The sequence below is a fragment of the Vicugna pacos genome, chromosome 16, assembly GCF_048564905.1.
Source record: "Vicugna pacos chromosome 16, VicPac4, whole genome shotgun sequence".
NCBI lineage: Eukaryota > Metazoa > Chordata > Mammalia > Artiodactyla > Camelidae > Vicugna > Vicugna pacos.
In genome coordinates this window covers 35,516,389-35,534,805 of record NC_133002.1, presented here as the reverse complement: position 1 = coordinate 35,534,805, position 18,417 = coordinate 35,516,389, and the positions used below count along the sequence as shown (strand labels likewise).

The window sequence follows — 18,417 nt, the reverse complement described above, 5'->3', positions numbered from 1 at the left end:
CTAAGGAGGGGCTGATGCCCCCACCCCTGCCCCTCGGGAGATCTTGAGGAAAGCCCTTCAGGTCAGGAGAACCACAGCCCCCCACCCAGCACCTGCCTGAGGCTTAGGGTGGGAGCAGACAGCTTGGGAACCGGTCTGCCAACCAGTTTAACCAGGGACTGGTTTCGACTCCAGAGTTCAAAGGAACTGAGTGCACCCCGTCCTTCCCGGGCCAGCGGGAGCAGCGGCCCTTAACCCTTTCCAAATTGTGCCTAGGGCAAAGTCCAGGTGGCAGTTCATGCTGGAAAGGGGTCTGGCCTCCTTGGGGCATGAAATGGGTGGGGCTGACCTTGGCTGTAGTGGTGGGGTGCAACCAGGCACCTGAGAGGGGGGAAACTGAGGAGAGAGGCTCCCATGTCTCTCCCCCCCGCAACCCCCTCCCACCCCAGACTTCCCCTGGGATTTCCTCCTCCAGGCTAGGCGGTCCCTGGAGGACCCTGGCTTCTGGGTGGGTACGGGGCGCTGGGATTGGATTTCTGGGGTGATGAATATTCATCAGCCAAGACGGCTCCTGCTTCTGTTTACTTAGCCAGGAGGGGCTGGGTTTCAGGTTCACCTTGACTCCTGGAGCTGCAACAGAGCAGGTACTGCTTCTGCACCTGTTTCTCCTGCACCTGCCACACAGCTGCTCCTACCCAGCTCTCCTGGCCTGAGTCTTGCCTGGCGCGGCACCCCGGAGGTACCGCCACCTCCCAAGTCTCCCTCCAGGGCAGCTCCTACACTCAGCTCCTTCTCTAGGGAAGCTCTCGCCTCCAGCCCGGAGCAGTCGGATTTACAGGTACAGGTGGAGGGTGGGCAGGTGGGGAAACCAAAGAAAGCACAGACTCTTGTCAGGGCACCCAGTTCTGCCTCCATGGCTGACAAGCCCAGCTGGAAGAGGGAACCAGGCATGCCTGCCAGCCCCCATCTCCCCCTAGGTGGGCAGGCAGAGCTCTACTCATCCCACTGGCTTCTTGGAGTCAATCCAGGCCTCCAGCAGAGCTCCTTCTGGGAAAGTTTCACTCCAGAGCAGTTCACTATTAACTCTTGCTGAACTGGGGCCTTCCACCTCCTCCCCCTCCAGCCTGGAGGACATTTCTGGCTGTCTGGTAGGAACATCTCCCTGTCCTATCCAGGGTACCGCAGTCTTATGCAGAGTGAAGAAGCACCAAAGGGACCCTGCAGAGAGATGGGGGTCTTACGACACAGAAGCTGACTTGCTCCCTCAACCCCCTTCCACTCTTCCACCTCCGCCCCAGTCAATGGTTAACTTGTCCCAGCTCAGTAGGGGCCCAGCCCAGGCTGGGCGAGGCTCTTAGAGCAGCGCACAGAACCCAGCTGACATGGTGGGGGCTGTCCTGGGGTGCCCACGTGCATGCCAAGGTGCTGACCACTACAGGCGCGGGTTGGGGGTGGTGGTGACAGGCTGTCCCAAGGCCCTTTGTGGGTTCCCAAGCTGTGCAAATAATGGAGGTGTAGCTGGCATCCTCAGGGCTGATTCCTATCATCCCATAGATTGTAAGGCCCCAGGGCAAGGGCCCAGCCCTCAGCTTGGCCTGCTCAGGGCTCTGCACAAGCAGACATGTCATCAAACTCTAGGTCTGTTCAAAACCCCAAGTACCTCCCCTCCCCCGACCCCCCAGCCTCCTGTGATTAGGCCTGGATATGCAGTTGTAGGCATCTTGCTCTTTGCAACTTTGGATACCTGGAAAGTTTGGTTAGCATATCTTTTTTTTTTTTTCTGAAGCAAATCAGATTTTATACTATCTTAGGGGTAGTTCACTATTTAAAAGAATCTTATAGCTGGGTTATTTTGTAAAACAAAGAGTAGTCTACTAATGTATCTGTTCTGCAAACTCAGACTGCATAGGTCAGGCTTGCCTAAAGGGCTTACATGTGCTCACATGTCCTCCTGGACAGAAAGGACAGGAAGGCCTGGCAGAAAAACATCCTGGACAGACCAGAGTTCAAGGCCAGGAGCCAAGGGCACCGATGCCTTGGTGCCGTGGTGAAGGCCCCAGGGCAGGGTCCCAGGGCTATTCCAACCTCTCTTTGTGGTTTTCTGACAAGTTCCTTGTGATCTATCGCTCCCTTTACTCCAAGGAGAGTGGATGCTAAGTTCAAATACCTGTGAAAGCGGGTATATTTTAACTGGCATAAGCAGAATTCATGTTCTGTCAAGGAGCTAGGCAGTTTGGTGGTTACTGTCATTCAAGAGCAGGATCCTCCACTCCCCAAGTTCCTTGGCAGCCCTTGATGGGCGGTGGTCGGGCTGCGGGACTTGCCCCAGACCAGGTGGCAACTGGGGCACCCACAGGCCAAGCAAGTGCCCCGTCCCTCCTTCCTGGCCCTCCCCACAGCTCCTTCCAGAAACCCATTCTGGAACACCAAGTTCCGTGCAAGGCTGTGCTAAGCCCAGATGGGGCAGGCTGCCAAAGCAAAGCTCTCAGGCTGTCCCCTCGGTGCTCACCTCTCCAGGGTGCCCTAAAAGTATTTATCTGACCACTCACTCCTCCTTCACTTTCTAAGTGGGAGCTGTACTAGATCTCCCTGGGAGTCTCTTGTTACTTGAGTTCAGCTCGTGGGACAAGGTGGGATCTGCTTCCTGGACAAAGAGGTGGGAAGGAAACCCCTGGGCGTGTGCTCTGGGCAAGGAGATGGGTGTATGCAGCGACAGGGGACCACAACAGCAAGGGGGCATGGATGCAGGCACTCAGATCATTTCAAGCCTAGGTCAGCATCCTGCTTTCATTTTTCCTGAATTTGATATGCTCCCCCTCTAAAAAAAAAAAATCCATACTCATTATGGAAAATCTGAGAATCAGATAAATAGGGAGGAGAAAATATCTCCTCCTCCTTCTGCACAATGAAAACCGGTGTTAATTACTTGTTAGATTTCTTTCTGGTCTTTTTAGAAAATTTAATTCAGATCATCAGTTTTTACAAGGAGGTGATACACCTGCCTGGGCTTGGGCCAGCTGCCCAGCTCGCTTTTTGGTGAACTGTGACTATTGTACCCTCTTCCTCAGGACCTTCTCAGCCCACACCAGGGTCCTGAGAACCAGACCACCAACCTCTCCAGGCCCAGAAGTGTCTCCATCTCTAGTCACTCTGCCTGCTCTGTCATTGATCTTAATTCTTTTAGTCTACTGTCTCTTGTTCTTGAGACATCCAGGCAACTTCTCCTGCCAGAACTTCCACTAGCTCAGACGGCAACTTGGTGGAAATTAGTAAAAGGTGAGGCCACATCTGTGTCAGGATTCATCATGTCGTCTGTGGATTTCAGCCTGCCTGCCCCACCTCTGTGGGGTATCCTTATGGAGGATCCAGCCTGTGATAACCACATCCCACATGTACCTCTTGGCTCCCCCAGATCTCTTTTCAAATTTTCAGATCCCCTTAAAACCTCTGTCTTCATAGAAGCTGTACAGTGAAAGGGAGCCATCCCTCAGTAATTATTACATTACCATAAGGTTTACTGTGCAAAGCATGCCTACCTCATGGGCAGAGATTAACATTAGAACTAAATGTTAGGCTGGAAGGGACAGGGGAGGACACTGAGGTCCAGAGAAACAACTTGCCAGAGGTCATGAGGCTGGAACAGTTGCCAGGACCTCCCACTCCCGGTCTCAGGTTCCTCCCCCTTAGAAAAACCCCAGCTGCTCCTTTAGTCCCGCTGGTCATCACTGGGAAGCCCAGATTACTCTGAACAACATAAATATTTAATTTCGTAATGAATTCCAAGCAAAATGCTCAGAGTGTTTCTGTCTATCCGATACCAGCTGGTATCTGCCCACTTCTGGTAGCAGGGCCAGGAGGTGTAGCGGGAAGATCTGGGGAAGGTGTCCAAGGCCTGGTTGCTATGTGCCCCGGGCAGGCTATTCACCTTCCTGCAGCCCCGACAGGCCTGGAGTCTCAAAGCTGCATGACGGTGTGTGGTTGTCCCATTGTCCCCTCCACCTGGCTCAGATGGATTCCCCTTGGGTGTTTTCTTGGCCACCTCTTCCCCAGACCCTCCCTCTCCTCATATTTTCCAAAAATATTGCATCACTTACCTGAATCCTGGGTTCATTTGGCCCCTCCTTCAACTCTTTCAATCCTGGGCTATTAAAAGAGCCCCTGGTTAGGAGACAAGAAAGGGCTGCTCCAAGCGACCTGCCCCTTCTCCCCACTGACCCCTTTTTCTCCCCAACCCCTATTCCTGTAGAGCGCCCCACCCTCAGGTCTGGAAGCGCCATGACCGAAGTTGGTTGGTGGAAGCTGACTTTCCTCCGGAAAAAGAAATCCTCTCCCAAGGTTCTCTATGAGATCCCCGATACCTATGCCCAAACTGAGGGCAGCGCGGAGCCCCCGAGGCCTGACGGCGGAGACCCTGACAGCCACTTTAACACCCGCCTGGAGAAGATTGTGGACAAGAGCACAAAGGGCAAACACGTCAAAGTCTCCAACTCGGGCCGCTTCAAGGAGAAGAAAAAAGTCCGAGCCACGTTGGCGGAGAACTCCAACCTCTTTGATGACAGGGAGAGCAAAGGACAGTGAAGGGGGCCAAGGAGGATGCTAGCCACCTCCTCGCTCCCTGCCATCAGCCGGATCTGAGACAGGAGCTTGCCACGCTGGCCTTTTTTGGCCACAGCTGAAACCATTGGGTAGTTGATGCCTGCTGGCGGGAAATATCTGGTTCTAAGTTTGTATTTATGTGCTCCAGCTTTCTGGAAGGCCTGAGAGATCCCAGGCCCTCCCACCCTCTCCCACCACACACAAAGGCACTCCAATTCAAGGATGAAAAGTCCCACTCAGGAAGGACAGCCCTCCTCAAAGCAGTGGCAACACCGGCAGGGAGGTGGCCATGGCAAGGAATGGAGAGGGGGAGCCGGACAGACCTCCCCACCTCCCCTCCCAGGGCACAGGGTCAAGGGTGAGTTTGAATTGCTGCTCCTTCTACTTTCTCTACCTGTGACTGTTCCTTGGATCAATTCTGAGAGTACATTTTCCAGAAGCCACGTGATAGTGGGTGGTTTCCTGGAGCTGAGGCGGAGGTGCTGAACTTGAGCTCACCTCCTAACTCAAGTGGGAAACTTCCTGGAACTTTGCTCTCAGAAGTGCAGCGGGGAGGGGACCCTGCAGAAGGCCAGATGAGGGACCCCTCGGGTTCCCACACATACCCTCAAAAGGAAGCTGTACTGTCCCCAGGGGTCCAAACGCGAAAGGGGGTGGGGGAGCTCTGGCAGGAGCTAAAAGCAGCCAGTTCTCCAACCCCTCCTCCCCCTACTAGTATTTAAGACGGATCAGCCCCAGAGATGAGTCCTGGAGCCTTGAATTTTGTTTAAAAAAAATAATTGTAGGTTCTTCTCTTTTTGTAATAAACAATGCTGCAAAAGCAGAGAAACTATTTATGCTCTTGTCTTGCATTTACTGAGATGCTGTTTTTCAGGCCTTTACTCCCTTCATGTAAGTAAAATGGAACTTTGTGCTTAAACTTCCTTTCCAGCATGAGAAAGGGTCTCCAGGTGTAAAATGTAATACCTGGGTCACTAACTTCACCACCAAGCCATCTGTAGTATCTGGGGATGGAGAGAGCAAAGGAAGGAGCTATGTGCACCCCAGCAGTCAGTTCTTTCTGGTCAACAGAGGGGCCATCAGGGGCTCCAAGAGAATGGAGCAGACAGACGTTTGGTGACTGACCCCACAGACTCAGTGGTTCTGTTTGGGATCAAGATTCAAATTCTGGTTTCCCCTTCTGGAGCTGGCTGATTTGAGGAACTTTGAAAACAAACAAACAAACAAAAAACCTCCTCTGAGCCTCAGTTTCCTCTTCTGTAAAAGGGCCTGTAATACTACCTGAGTCACAGGGAGTGGTCAGTAGTAAGTGGTCCATAAGCAGTCCTATAATAGGAGCCCAGCGAACACGGATTTTCTTCCCTTTCCTTTATGAAGGATCTCCACCATAGCCCACAGCATCTGCTTAAGGACGAGAAGAGAGCTTACTCCCTATGCTGTTAGGGCTAGACCTTCCTCAAGCTCCAGAAGCTGGGAACTGGAAAAAATTGGCCAAATCTCTGGAGCTCCTGGTGCGAAAAGGGAGAGAGCAAGGTGACAAGTAAACAGTGTGATCCAGTGGCTTCCAGGTCAGCTCCTCGCAGGCTGCTGGGCCACCCGCCCCAGGGAGCGTTAATCAGGAAATTTATTACCCAAACAAACAGACCTGTACAAGGGGGCCTTTGTTAGGTGGCCTCACCCAGGCCAGAGGGAACTCTGAGGATGAGTGAGGGAGACCAGGGGCCCGAGGGATGGAAGGCGGGCTCAGGTGTGCTACCTTCCCTGAAGCCTCTCCCCTATCCCTCCCTACCACATGGAACTTTCTAGGGTCCCACCAATTACTCAATCCATACAGCCTCCTGTGGAGGAGCTGACTTTCCCCGGCCTCCAGCCCTGCCTGGGGTCAGCAGCTGACACTCACAGAGGGCTCACAACAGGCCAGGCCCTGGGGCGATTACTCCATGAGGTTCCTCATTTAATCCTCTCATCACCCGAGACAGGTGGCTTCACCATCGCCATTTTCCAGGTGACTTAGCTCTAAGGCTTAGAGAGGTCAAGTCATTAGCCCCAGGTCAGGGCTCGCAGTGGCGGAGCTGGGACCGAGGCCAGAGCTGTGCACGAGACCAGAGTTGCGCACATGACCGCTGCGTCACACAGCCCCTTCCACCCTTGATTTTTATCTGCTCAGGGAGAGGAAACTGAGGCTGAGAACAAGGAAAGGAGCACAGTCATCTTCTGCAGAAGGGGAGGTGGGGTGAGAGGGGGTCATGCCTGGGCCTTGGGATCCTGGGAGGTGGGCACCATCGGAGGGGGCTGCCCCGACTTGGGAACCAGCTTCAAGGCTGAGTGTCTCCTAAAACCCCAGATTGTAGGGACCTGCCACTTCAGCGCATTCTGAGGTTCCCTGAGGCAAGTGGGGGATGAGGCTGGGCCCCTGGGCCACTGACCTGTGGTTCAACCTCATATTGATGCCACATGGCCACCGTTACCCCTCTTCGGTGAACGAGTCTGCAGGCCCCTCTGCCCCTTGCAGGCGAGCCCGCTCCATATCCCAAAGTGATGTCTGCCAGAATCTTCCAGGAAAACTCCACATATATTCCTAAGCTGGGGGACGGATGGTGGGGGTTGGGGGCAAGTACTAAAAGCCAGAGGGAGATCTGGCTGCCCAGGGAGTCAGAGCCAGGCACCTGCAAGCTTTCACGAGGCTGGAGGAGGAGGAATCGAGAGTGCAAATACGTGCAGGAGCCGGGAGAGGCTACGGGTTATCGACCACAGTTTCACTGGGACAGGACCCAAGTGGGGGAAGGGGGAGGCAGGAGGGGCCAGCCAGAACGGCCCTGCACCACCCAGAAGGGGCCAACCCTGGGCATCGGGCTCCCCCTGCTGGACGCCCAACCTCCCCTGAGGGGAGAAGCCAGGTGGGAGGAGTTGCTTAAATCCCCCAACTCCCCTCCTTCCTGAGGGTTGGGGGACAAGACCAGGTTAGACTGAACATCAGTATCATGCAAGGCTGATGAGTTTTTATTACAAACTTGGCACAGTGATTGTCAGACAGAGAAAAGGAAGGGAACAGCTGAGACCAGGCTCAAAGCAAGGGGGATACCCAGGCCCCAATAACACAAACAGGACAAGGTAGGCACGCTCTCCTGCAGGTGGCCACAGGGTTAGCATTGGGCTTCCTGCACACAGGCTTAAGGGGGGTCAACACCCAGGGGGTGGCCCTTGGAAGAGGCAGTCAATAACAGCACACGCCCATACAGTAGAACAAGGCACAGTTTACAGGGTAGCAAGTTCAATGCCAACGTGTACAAAGAATAGTCAGTTCTCTGATCCCGGCTTAGTCATAGCAAACATTTGTCCAGCCTGGCTCCTCTCTGCAGCCTGTAGGCCACTCACCCAGGTTGTCCCTAGTCACCAGACCTGTGCTCAAGGAAAGTAAATACTACAGTTCAGCCCAGGCCTCAGCAGGGAGCTACTGAAGAATCTAACTGTGAGGGTGGGAGGTGGTTGGTTTGGAGGTTAGGGGTAGTGCATCTGGGGGCGAGAGTCGGGGGTCTTGTTAAATGCAGAATGGGATTCAGTGGGTCTGGGGTGGGCTCCACCCCAGAGTGATGCTGGTGCTGCTGGCCTGTGGACCACACTGCAGTTAGCAAGGATCTACTACCAGGGGACTCAACCTTGGCTGCACAGAATTCCCTGGGGAAACTTTTAAATTTCCGGAAGTCCAGGCTGCACTCACACTGGTTAAATCATTTCTGAGGGTGGGACTGGGCATCAGGGTTTTTTAAGCTCCTCTGGTAATTCCAGTGCGGATGAAACCAGTGATCTGGGAGTCGTCATTGGTAGAGGTGGGAGTGTCAGAAAGACATAATCTCTACTATTTAACTTTATACCTGGAAAGTATGTATAATATACATACACATAAACATACATATATATATATATATAGCTTTCATAAACAAATATGGAAAGTAAAGCATGATTAAAATCTTTCTGGCCCATAGGTACCAGCACAAGTCCCTTTAACAAAACATCCTGACTGACAGTGGCAGAACACATTACCTGACCTATTCCCTCTTGAGCAGCCCCAATCATTTGAAATCTCTTCCCATATTGAGATGAAATCTACTTCTACACAACTTCTACCTAAGGGTCCCTTGGAGCTGCAGAGAATCAATTTAGTCTCTTTTCCACACTGCTGTGCTTCAGGTAATGGAAGGCAGTTACCAGCTGGGTAAGAGCTGTAAAAATATCCTATTAGTAAATGAGTTAGTTAAGGTTCTTTTAGTTGTAACCAACAGAAATAGATTCTGGCTTGTTTAAGCCAAAAAAAAAATTTTTCTTTCTCTTTTAGAGATAGTGGGTGTTTTGAGGTAGGAGGAGGAATTGCACAGCCCAGACATGGGAAGGAGAGATCCAGGGGCCACATAGGGAATTGCAAGAAAAGCAACCAGAGGCTGTTGCTCCTTAGCTGCCATTATTGGCTTGGCTACAATGACTCCCATGCTCTGAGTCTCTCCACTTCAAATTTCAATTTGGTGACAAGAAAAACCGATTGGCTAGATTGGCTCAGGTGCTTATGCTGGGACCAATCGGCTTTGGCCAGTATGACTTTTCACGTGATTGTTACCCCAGCCGTCGAGGCTGCTGGGGGCCCATCCTCTGTCATCAGAAAAGGGAATCACACCAGCTGCTACCCCTAGAGGGAGCTATTCCAATAAACCATAGTCAAGGTCAAGAAAATATTATGGGATTATTTTCCATTTGTTACACTCCACTAGACCAGCTGAGTACAGAGAACTTGGACAATGAACTCTGAAGAGCTCTGAATATAAGAGATGGGAAGGGAAATGGGTTGAGCTTAGAAGGGCCTGGCTTCCGATCCCATACCCTCTCTTAGCACTGCCCCAGCTCCAGTCAGCACCAGCAGGTTGGGAGTCAGGGCGCAAGTCTCTCATAGAGCCAGTCTTCCTCCCCTTGGTGGGTCATGGGTCCCAGAGGGGAGTCTCCTGTCAGTAGGCTCCGCCGAAAGACGATCCGGTCGTGCAGGCGGTTGGTTTGGCCCTGCCAGAACTCTATCACCTGTGGGTAGAGAATGTAGCCACCCCTACAAGGAGAAGCAGAGGTTTTGGTGCTGTGTGCAGTTTTCTAGCCAGGTCAATTTGCCCTCCGCCATCCTTACCCACCCCTCCACGCCATCCCAGGTCCCCTTGAAGGAAGTTGCTGGTGTGCATCTGACAAAGGTTGCCAGGGAGGAGGAGATCTTTAATTCTACAGACAGGGTGGCTTCAAGTAAGCATGAGGGTTCCAATGTCCCTTTCTACACAGCCACGAGGTGTCACTCACCAGTATTGTGGCTTTGGCACCTCTTGTTCCTGGTAGAGCTGCTCCAGTTCCTCATTTTTCTTTCTCAGATACTGTCCAGGGGAAGGAGATGGAGAAAGGGCCAGACCCAGTCAATGATTCATTTAATCACCACTCACTGAGCATGTGCTCTGTGCCAGGTGCTGGGGATGCAGGTGAGCAAGGCCAGCTGGGCTCTGTCCTCCGGGAGCACAGTCCAAACGGGAAGGTCAGACAGACATGGGAGGCCAGTTCCCTGCTCCGCATACCCACTCCCCCAGGGGAGACAGTCCATTTCACTTTGCTGGAGAGAGAGGGCCCTGGCATCCTCTGGGGACAGCCTCAGGGGCTGAGCCAAGGCCTTCACCACTCAGAAGAGGAGCCCCACTCACCTCCCGATCAGGGATCACGGAACTCTGACGACTGACCACAGCCCCAATCTGGCTGCTCTTGGGGCGGGAGTGGAAGTAGCACTTGGCCTCCTCCTCGGGTAGCTTCTTCACGGAACCCTCCACACGTACCTGCTCAGGGATGGCCCTGGTTAGATGGCATTCAAGGCTACCTGCCCTCCCTTCCAGCACAGGCCTCATGCCTCTGTCTTTCTCTTCATTCACTGCCCCACCATGTCTGACTCCAACTAGCCCAGCTAAGTGAGAGCTATTTGAAAGGCAAGATGTTTGCCCACCCTGGGGCCCTCCACCAAGCTCATCCAGAAACTCAGGCCCCCCTACCCCAGCCCACCCCAGGCTGTCCTGCAAATGCTCACTCACCTGACGGTTTAGGGGCTCCCAGTAGAAGACAAGGGAAGCAAAGGGATTCGAGTCCTGGAAATGAAAGAGAATCCACAGGTAGCCATCAAGACGGGAAAGAGGATGATCCAGCGTACAGGGGGAAGGCGGGGAGTCTGCACTGCACGATGCACTCACTGTAACATCTCATTTAAATCCTCAAAGGAAGGCCTTCTGTTACAGGTGTGGAGACAGGCTCAGAGAGGTTAAATAACATGCCCAAGTTCACACAGTAAACGGTAGAGCTGCGTCAGATGGCCTCCAAAGTGAGCCCTGCCCTTTCTCTCACCCATAGATTTTCAAGTCCTCCGAAATGCACGTCTGGCTGTATTGGACTGAGGGAGGGCCACTCATTTTGGATGCATTAGTTGAACGCATATGAGGAGCCAACTCTGTACTCGACACCCGGAGAGCTGCGAGGGGTAAAACAGAGATACCACAGGTGCAGCCGCTGCCCCCACAGAGCTTACTGTTTAGCAGCGGACACAGGCATTAATCATAATCCCATCAAGACACGCACAGTTAGGAACTAAAAAAATGGCAGAAAGGAAAGTGACAAGTTATAATGACAGCAAACAGTTCCAGGGACTGACTCAGCACGGGAGTCCAGAAGGCTCTGCTGAGAAGGTAGCATGGGGGCTGAGACCCGAAGGCACAGGCGCTATTTAGGTAGACAGATGGCAGAGGTGGGGGTGGTTAGAGAAAGCATTCATCCACAGCAGAGAGAACGCCAAGTGCAAAGGCCTGCAGGCAGGACAGTGCCTGAGCACAGCCAGCAAGTGGTTTGGGGCAGGGGTGACATGAGAAGGCGACCAAGGAAGCGAGGGCTGGACCCTGCAGGCCCAGGAAGGATTTACTGTGACCCCTTACCAGCTCTTTTCCCTTCCGACTCTCAAAGTTAGTGAAGAAGCGGAAGCCATCCTTGCCAAAGCCCTTCAGCAGCACCATGCGGGCAGAGGGCTTCCCATCTCTGGGGCAAAGATCAGAGGACTGTGGTCAGAGCCCATTGCAATGTTCCTGTTACCGCCCCTCCTCACAGGATGCCTGTGTACCCTCTACCTGCGCCCCCTTATTCTGCACTGTCTGGGCACTCAGGCTACCCATTCCCACCTTCCTAGTATTTTAACTATGTCCTCAGTACATGTCTCATTAGAAAGTGAATTATGACAAAGTTGTGAAATAAAGGTTCATATCCCTAAAAAAAAAATTCCCACTGAGGATTTGTCCTGGGGGTACAAGTATGACACGACTGCCTAGGGCCCTATTATGAGCTGAGCTGGGTCCCCCTAAAATCAGTTTTGAAGCCTCTACCCCCAGTGTGACTGTATTTGGAGATAGGGCTTTTAGGGAGCTAATTAAGGTTAAATGAGGTAATAAAGGTGGGACTCTAATCTAGTAAGACTAGTGTCCTTATAAGAGGGGGAAGAGACACCAGAGAGCTCTTCCCTGCACACACAAAGGGAAGGCCATGTGAGGACACAACAAAAAGGTGGCCATCTGTAAGCCCAGAAGAGATGCCTCACTAGAAACCAACTCTGACAGCACCTTGATCTTGGACTTACAGCCTCTGGAACTGTCAGAAAATACATTTCTGTTGTTCAAGCCATTCAGTCTGTGGTATTTTGTTATGGCAGCCCAAGCAAACTAACCAGGCTCAAAGGGCAAGTGACCAACAATAACGCAATCAGCCAATGCTTAGGGGTCACAGAAGGTGCAGTTACAACAGGCCTTCTGCTCAAAGCACTGGGGAATGTCCAGGGGCACAGGACAAGAGTCTTGTCTTCAAGGCCTTATGCTCTAGTGAGGGGTCAGGGGGACAAGAAGAATTGAATAAGAGGCTAATATAAGAGATGTCTCAAGGGGTTTATGATTGGTTGTCAACTGAATGATGTGTTAGATTTCAAGAGAGTGAGACAGCTTTATGGAAAGGTTCCAGGAGATCTATCTCTTAAAGAGCAGATAGGAATTGTAGAAATGGGGAGATGAGGGAGACAATGGTGTGGGGGGGGTATGCATCAAGGACAGAGATGATTGAGGCACTACATTTTATCACTGAAATGGAACTGAGTGAAGTCTGGTCTTTGGTTTACAGGTAAGGATACTGAGGCCCAGAGAGGACAAGTAACTTACCTAAGGCCACACAGCATGTTAATAATAGAGCTAGAATCATAAAGTTGTCATTCATCAAACTGGGAGCTTCCTAAGTTCCCTACTTCATCTGTACCTACCCACAGAAGGGGCCACAGCTATGCCCACCTGGTACAGGTAGCCAGACACATGGCGTTGGCTTCCCCTATGTCAGAACACTGAACAGCCTCCTCAAACCAGGCAGCAAACTGCTTCATGGGGTCCAGGGATGTCAGCTGAGTCTCTTCAAATGCCTGGGAAGGGAGAGTTTTATTTCATTTAGTAAATACATATAGTGCTTACTGTGTATGTAGTACTGTTCTAGACCCATTTCAAATATTAACTCATTTAGTCCTCATAACAATGATCTCATAACAAAAAACAGTACCCAGCAAGTAGGTTTTGTTAGCCTCATCTTGTAGGTGAGGAAACAGGCATAAAAAGGTGGATAAGTTGCCAGGTCCCACAGCTAGTGATGGACAAATTAGAGTTTCATGTCATGGGTGTCAAACCTATCACCTGGAGAGCCAAAGAAAAAAAAAAAACCCAACAGATTCCTAGGCTCCACCCTGGAAATTCTCATTCAGTAGGTCTGAGATTTAAGAAAAAACTGCATGTTTAATAAGCATTTCTGGAAATGCTCACACAGATTTGGTTAGCCAGATTCTGGGCCCCAATTCCAAAATATTTCTCTTAGTTTCTCTCCTCAGGAGGAAAAGTAGTATGTGAGGGACTGAAGGCAGTAAGAGCCAAGAGCTGTCTCCTCCCCTCCTGCGTTAGTCCTCCTCCCCGACGTGTTATTTATTTATCAAACATTATAAGCTGATTGTCACTGTTCTAGGCACTTCACAAATATCAAAGTCCATAACATCTCCGTGAGGGCTGTACTATCCGTTCACAGGTGAGGAAACTAAGGCCCAGAAAGGTGAGTAAGCCGCCCAAGGATTGCGAGCAGCCACCGGCAGGATTCCACATAGACCGGCCCCCTTCCCGAGTGCGCGCCCTGGCCCCCTACGACAAGCTACCTCTAGAGTCCATCTTCATCCTCATTTCCTCAGAACCCCTCCCCCATTGATTGTCTTTAAACTCCCCTTCTCCCACGGAGGTGACCCCAAGCGCCACGGGATGTACCAGAAACCTCGGAGTAGGGGTTCCTCCCACTATCTTCCCCCCGGAGATGAAGGGTCCCCTGTGCCCTGCCCCTGCGGAGGCCCTGCCGAGCGGTGGCACCTCTCGGTCCCCGCGGTAATTCTTGCGCATCGGTCCCAGGTCCATGACAGCACCGCGGCTGCACAGGTAACGGAGGTAGCCGGGCCACACAGCGGGTCGCCGGAACGTCACGATGACGCCCCGGAGCACGCACGTCATGGGGCCGCCAGCCACGTGACCCGGCGTCGCTCCGCTCTGGGTTCGGTTGGGTTCGGAACCAGTTTCTCAGCCGGGGAATCTACCCGGGCAAGGAAGAGTTTACCAGTCACCAAGCCAGGCCAATACCTAAGTCTTCGGAGCCAATGGGAGCCCGGGGTCAGTGGAGGGAGCCAGGCACGGAGAGGCCATTGGTCAGAGTTTTCCCGGAGCGAAGCCAATTAGAGCGAGAACGGAGGAATCCGGCAGCCAATGGGTGGCGCCTCCGGGGGCGGGAGCAGAGAGACAAGGAAATGCTGTCACCGCCGTTAACACGCACGTGGAGGTTTGTTAAAGGTATAAGGATTGCAGCAGCCCAGGCGGGGGGCAGGGGATGAGCCGCTGGGGGCTTGAGGGGAGCGGTCACTGTTAAGTGGCCGGTCCCTAGTAGGTACCTGAAGGCCAGTTTAGTGCAGGAAGTACCCCCTCAGGGAGGCTGGTGGCCTGGAAAGGACAAATGGAAAATGGAATTAGGGGCCAGACTGAGGCAAGGTGATGTGGAGATACAGGAAGGGGTGATCTGGTGGGGGAAGAAATTGGGGTTTGAGAGTAGGAGAGATTGAAATGATTTGTGGAACTCCTGGACAGGTGCTGTGGTGTGTGTGTGAGTGTGGGGAGGTACTCTGGATCTGAGGAAGTGCAGGAAAAGACTATGCGGTGAAAAGGCAGATGGCTGAAAGGGAAGGGGAAGAGGGAAATTTGGCCATCCCAGAGCAGAACTGTCTTCCTCTTCCAGCTCTGAACCTCTTCTCTCCAGCCTCATATCTTTAACTCTGGTCAGAGCATGCTGATCCATTTCCTCATGGTTTCCCCTTTTGTGGTTGCAGTGGAGTTCACACTAGCCAGTGTTCTGGAAGATGGGATGATTGCCCTCCAGGGCCACCCCCATCTTTGCCAAGTTTCCCCTTTTTCACATTTTGCCCTTTCTGGGTAGTTGGAGTCTAATTCCCAGGTCAGTGTCAGCCATAGCAGAGGGCAGAGGGGAGCAGGTGGCTGGGCAAAGCCACTTCCAGGCTGTGGACTCAGGGCTGAGAAATAGGACACCTGCCAGTGCCCATTCCAGCTTTGACCTGGTTGGGGCTGCCTTGGGTCAAGGCCTCTCTATAGTCCTGATTTCCGCCAACAGCAGGAAGGAGAGCTGCAAGAGCCACCTAGGCAGGCACCCCAGGACTGTGCCAGGTAAGGGGAACTTCCTGTCCTGCCCAGGTGTCTGCATTACAGCTAAGCTTCATAAAGCCCTACATTAGATACCTATCATCCTTTGTTATGTGCATGTAGCTTGAGCCAAATAGAATCTGAAAGACAAATTTGTTGCAAAGAAATAATACACATCTCAAGGCTTAATCATGTTGATCTATGGATTCTCCACTGGCTGGAATTTTTTGTGTTGCTATCATTTTTCTCCATCAACACGACTGAGAGAGAGTTAACAGGACTTTTTGAGGTTGTCTTTCCACACATGAACATTGCTCCCCTCCTCCAAGTCCCTTACACTTGAACTTGGGTGAGGAGTAATTGTGCCCTTCAGCTCAGACAGTTTTGTTCATGGGACCACACTCTTAGCACTGCTGGACTATGCTACCCTGGACCCAAGATTCTAGGGCACCAAGACTAGGATCATTTGAATGGTTTGCTTAAAAGCCAAGAGCCAGTATAGCAGGGATAGACATTTGTTAAAGATTTAGACCAGGCACTGAGCTAGGTCTGAGAATACAAAGATGAAGATGACATGGTTCCTGTGCACAGGAGCTTACAGTCTATAGGAGGAGGCAGATCTGTAAGCTAGGAAGTTACAGGAACATTAACAGACGTTTTTGCAAGGTAAAGGGGAGCAGAAAGGAGGAACCGGTTTCCAGGATTCACATAGTCAGGAAAGGCTTCTTAAAGGGAGCAGATGAATTCGTCTTAATGAGTAAGTATTCTCCAGATGGACAATGGAACAGTCACGCCAGGAGGAGGGAACAACTCAGTGTGATTCTCTGGAGTGAGATACTGCTGGCCTGTGAGAAAACAGCCCAGACATGTAGGAGGGGCTCGGTGTCTGCTGAAGATCAGCAGGTGGTGAGGGCCAGGCTTTTAGGCAACTATTCTAAGTTTTTATCCTGTGTTGCAGTCGAAACATAGTGTCTAATTCCTGGTTTTTTAAGGGTGGATAGAGAGAAAAAGTGCTAGATTCGGACAACCTCTTCCATCTTTGGCAATCAGTGAGGAAATTTGCAACTGGTATTCCCCCTTCGTCTTAAAGATAATAAGTAGGCTGTGTTGTGCTTTTCTAGCTAGTGGGATTTGGTGTCTAGATCACAAAGCGGCCCCGCAGTGCCAGCAAGAGGAGGGAACACGCCCTCTGGTTGTGCTGCGGCTACTGCAGCAACCCCGGCAAGGGGTTTGTCTGCGTGGGAGAAATGAATTTTACATTTTACATTTACTTCTTACACGCTTTGCCCACCCCACCACCTCCCAACTTTGTAAAATTACTAATCTTTCCTTGAGAGTCTTCAATGAATAGAAGATATATTGCAATACTGCATTGTACAGAGAGGCACCCCAGTTTCTCAAAATGCAACAAAAGGCTGTGTGTGCGTTTAGGGAATATGCCTGTCCTGTTCTCTTCTTTTTTTTTTTCCCCATATTTCATATCATGATTCTTTCATCTATTCTATTCTCTCTCTCTCTCTTTTTTACATTTAAAGTATTTATATTGAAGTATAGTCAGTTTACAATGTTGTGTCAATTTCTGGTGTACAGCACAATGCTTCAGCTATATAGGAACATACATATATTCATTTTCATATTCTTTTTCACCATAAGTCACTACAAGATACTGAATATAGTTCCCTGTGCTGTGCAGTGCCAACTTGTTTGGTCTGTTCTCTTCTAATGCCTTTGCATTTATGTTCTTAAGTCACCTTTTAAGCTGATTGTTTGATTGATATATTTCAATTATATCATAGTGATTGGATTTGTGTTTTGGGATGTGGCTCTGGTGACCTGGTGGATGAAGGGGAAGGAGGGCGAGGCATTGGCAGGGAGACGTTGGACGACGCTGCGGGCTTGTCTAAGTGGGAGCTGGGAGCAGACAGCCTGATGCCTGAGTTTGGGGCATGTGGGGTGGAGAGGAGGGATTCGATTCACCAGGATGGCTTTAGGGGAGTGCGTGGTGCTGTTCTTTGAAGTGGGGGTGTGTTGGAGGAGGAGGCTTAAGAGAAAGATGAAGTCTCCATCAGACCTGACTGAGGATTTATGGGATAACCAAGTTTGATTGGGTTTGAAAAGCACTTCTCGAGCTGGGGGAGTGGTCTGGGCTGATGAGATGGTTTAGGTGTCACTGGAAGCCACGGGGGAGGATGAGAATGTCTGGGAAGGGAAGAGGGCCTGGGAGAGTGGCAGTGCTGCCCCTGCAGTGCAGCACCCAGCTTTCCAGGGGGCTGACGGCAGGTGGAAGGGGTGTGCTGGGGGCCCAAATCTCAGGAATTCTTGGGCCCAGCCTTGGACAAACTCAGCTTAGAACCTCAGGATGCACAGATGGGTGGGTACCTGGTCCCCTACCAGCAGATGCCTGAGCCCTGAGTATGGCTATAAGGGGACCCAGAGGGAGAAGCAGAGGCTGACCCTTACCCAAGTGTCCTGCTTGTGGTCGTGTGGTCAACCCCTCACACGATCCTTTGTATGTGTTCACAGATTGCTTCTCAAATATGTCTCGTCGTTTTCATATATGTTCCCCATTAGAAGCGCCTTCGTGGGAGGAACTACTTAGTTTCTCTGGCTTCTCAAAATTCCAGCTAGGAAATTCTCGTCTGAGATGTTTATGCATAAACTGCTTTTCTTAAGCTTCTCTATACCTGGTGAGTGGGGCTCAGGGTTTTTGGCACCTGGTGGGAGCAGGCTGGCCGGAGGGATGTTAGGCTTTCCAAGGCTGAATGAGCTACTAGAGCATCAGTCTTAGTCCTGGCACTGGCTAATCAGAGAGTGGGCCACCGGCAGAAGGAGGAGGCCTGATGGGTTCTCAGATGACCCAAAGGATATGACCTGGTGGCTGCTTTGCTGCATTTGAGAAATTCGGGTTGATCCGTTTGGCCTGACCTGTGGTCATTTTTCATTTCCTCTTGCCCAAGATCCCTATGAACAGGTATTCGATGTTCCTCTCCAAGTCCTGATTCTTTGCCTCCCCCTCCATGCTTTGCTTTCTCTTCACCCACACCTC

The 18,417-nt window shown here is 51.6% G+C and overlaps 2 protein-coding genes and 1 long non-coding RNA gene across 3 annotated transcripts in view; 2 read left to right on the top strand and 1 right to left on the bottom strand.

The window, feature by feature from the left end:
* The first annotated feature begins 515 nt into the window (after nucleotides 1-515).
* Nucleotides 516-5,355, top strand: PRR15L (proline rich 15 like). The gene is made up of 2 exons (XM_015247942.3): nucleotides 516-817; nucleotides 4,226-5,355. Exon 2 carries the CDS (start codon nucleotides 4,255-4,257, stop codon nucleotides 4,555-4,557), a length of 303 nt encoding a protein of 100 aa, XP_015103428.2. The 5' UTR covers nucleotides 516-817; nucleotides 4,226-4,254; the 3' UTR covers nucleotides 4,558-5,355.
* A 2,204-nt stretch (nucleotides 5,356-7,559) lies between these two features.
* PNPO (pyridoxamine 5'-phosphate oxidase) lies at nucleotides 7,560-14,321 on the bottom strand. The gene is made up of 7 exons (XM_006214207.4): nucleotides 14,043-14,321; nucleotides 12,942-13,066; nucleotides 11,556-11,655; nucleotides 10,668-10,721; nucleotides 10,290-10,418; nucleotides 9,901-9,971; nucleotides 7,560-9,661 (listed from the first exon to the last, which is right to left on the bottom strand). Exons 1-7 carry the CDS (start codon nucleotides 14,178-14,180, stop codon nucleotides 9,493-9,495), a joined length of 786 nt encoding a protein of 261 aa, XP_006214269.1. The 5' UTR covers nucleotides 14,181-14,321; the 3' UTR covers nucleotides 7,560-9,492.
* Nucleotides 14,322-14,570: 249 nt separating this feature from the next.
* Nucleotides 14,571-18,417, top strand: part of LOC116283848 (uncharacterized) — a 30,141-nt gene continuing 26,294 nt past the window's right edge. The window contains exons 1-2 of the long non-coding RNA XR_012059625.1: nucleotides 14,571-14,708; nucleotides 15,346-15,395. This is a non-coding gene — a long non-coding RNA (uncharacterized lncRNA). The remainder of the gene's footprint in view (nucleotides 14,709-15,345; nucleotides 15,396-18,417) is intronic.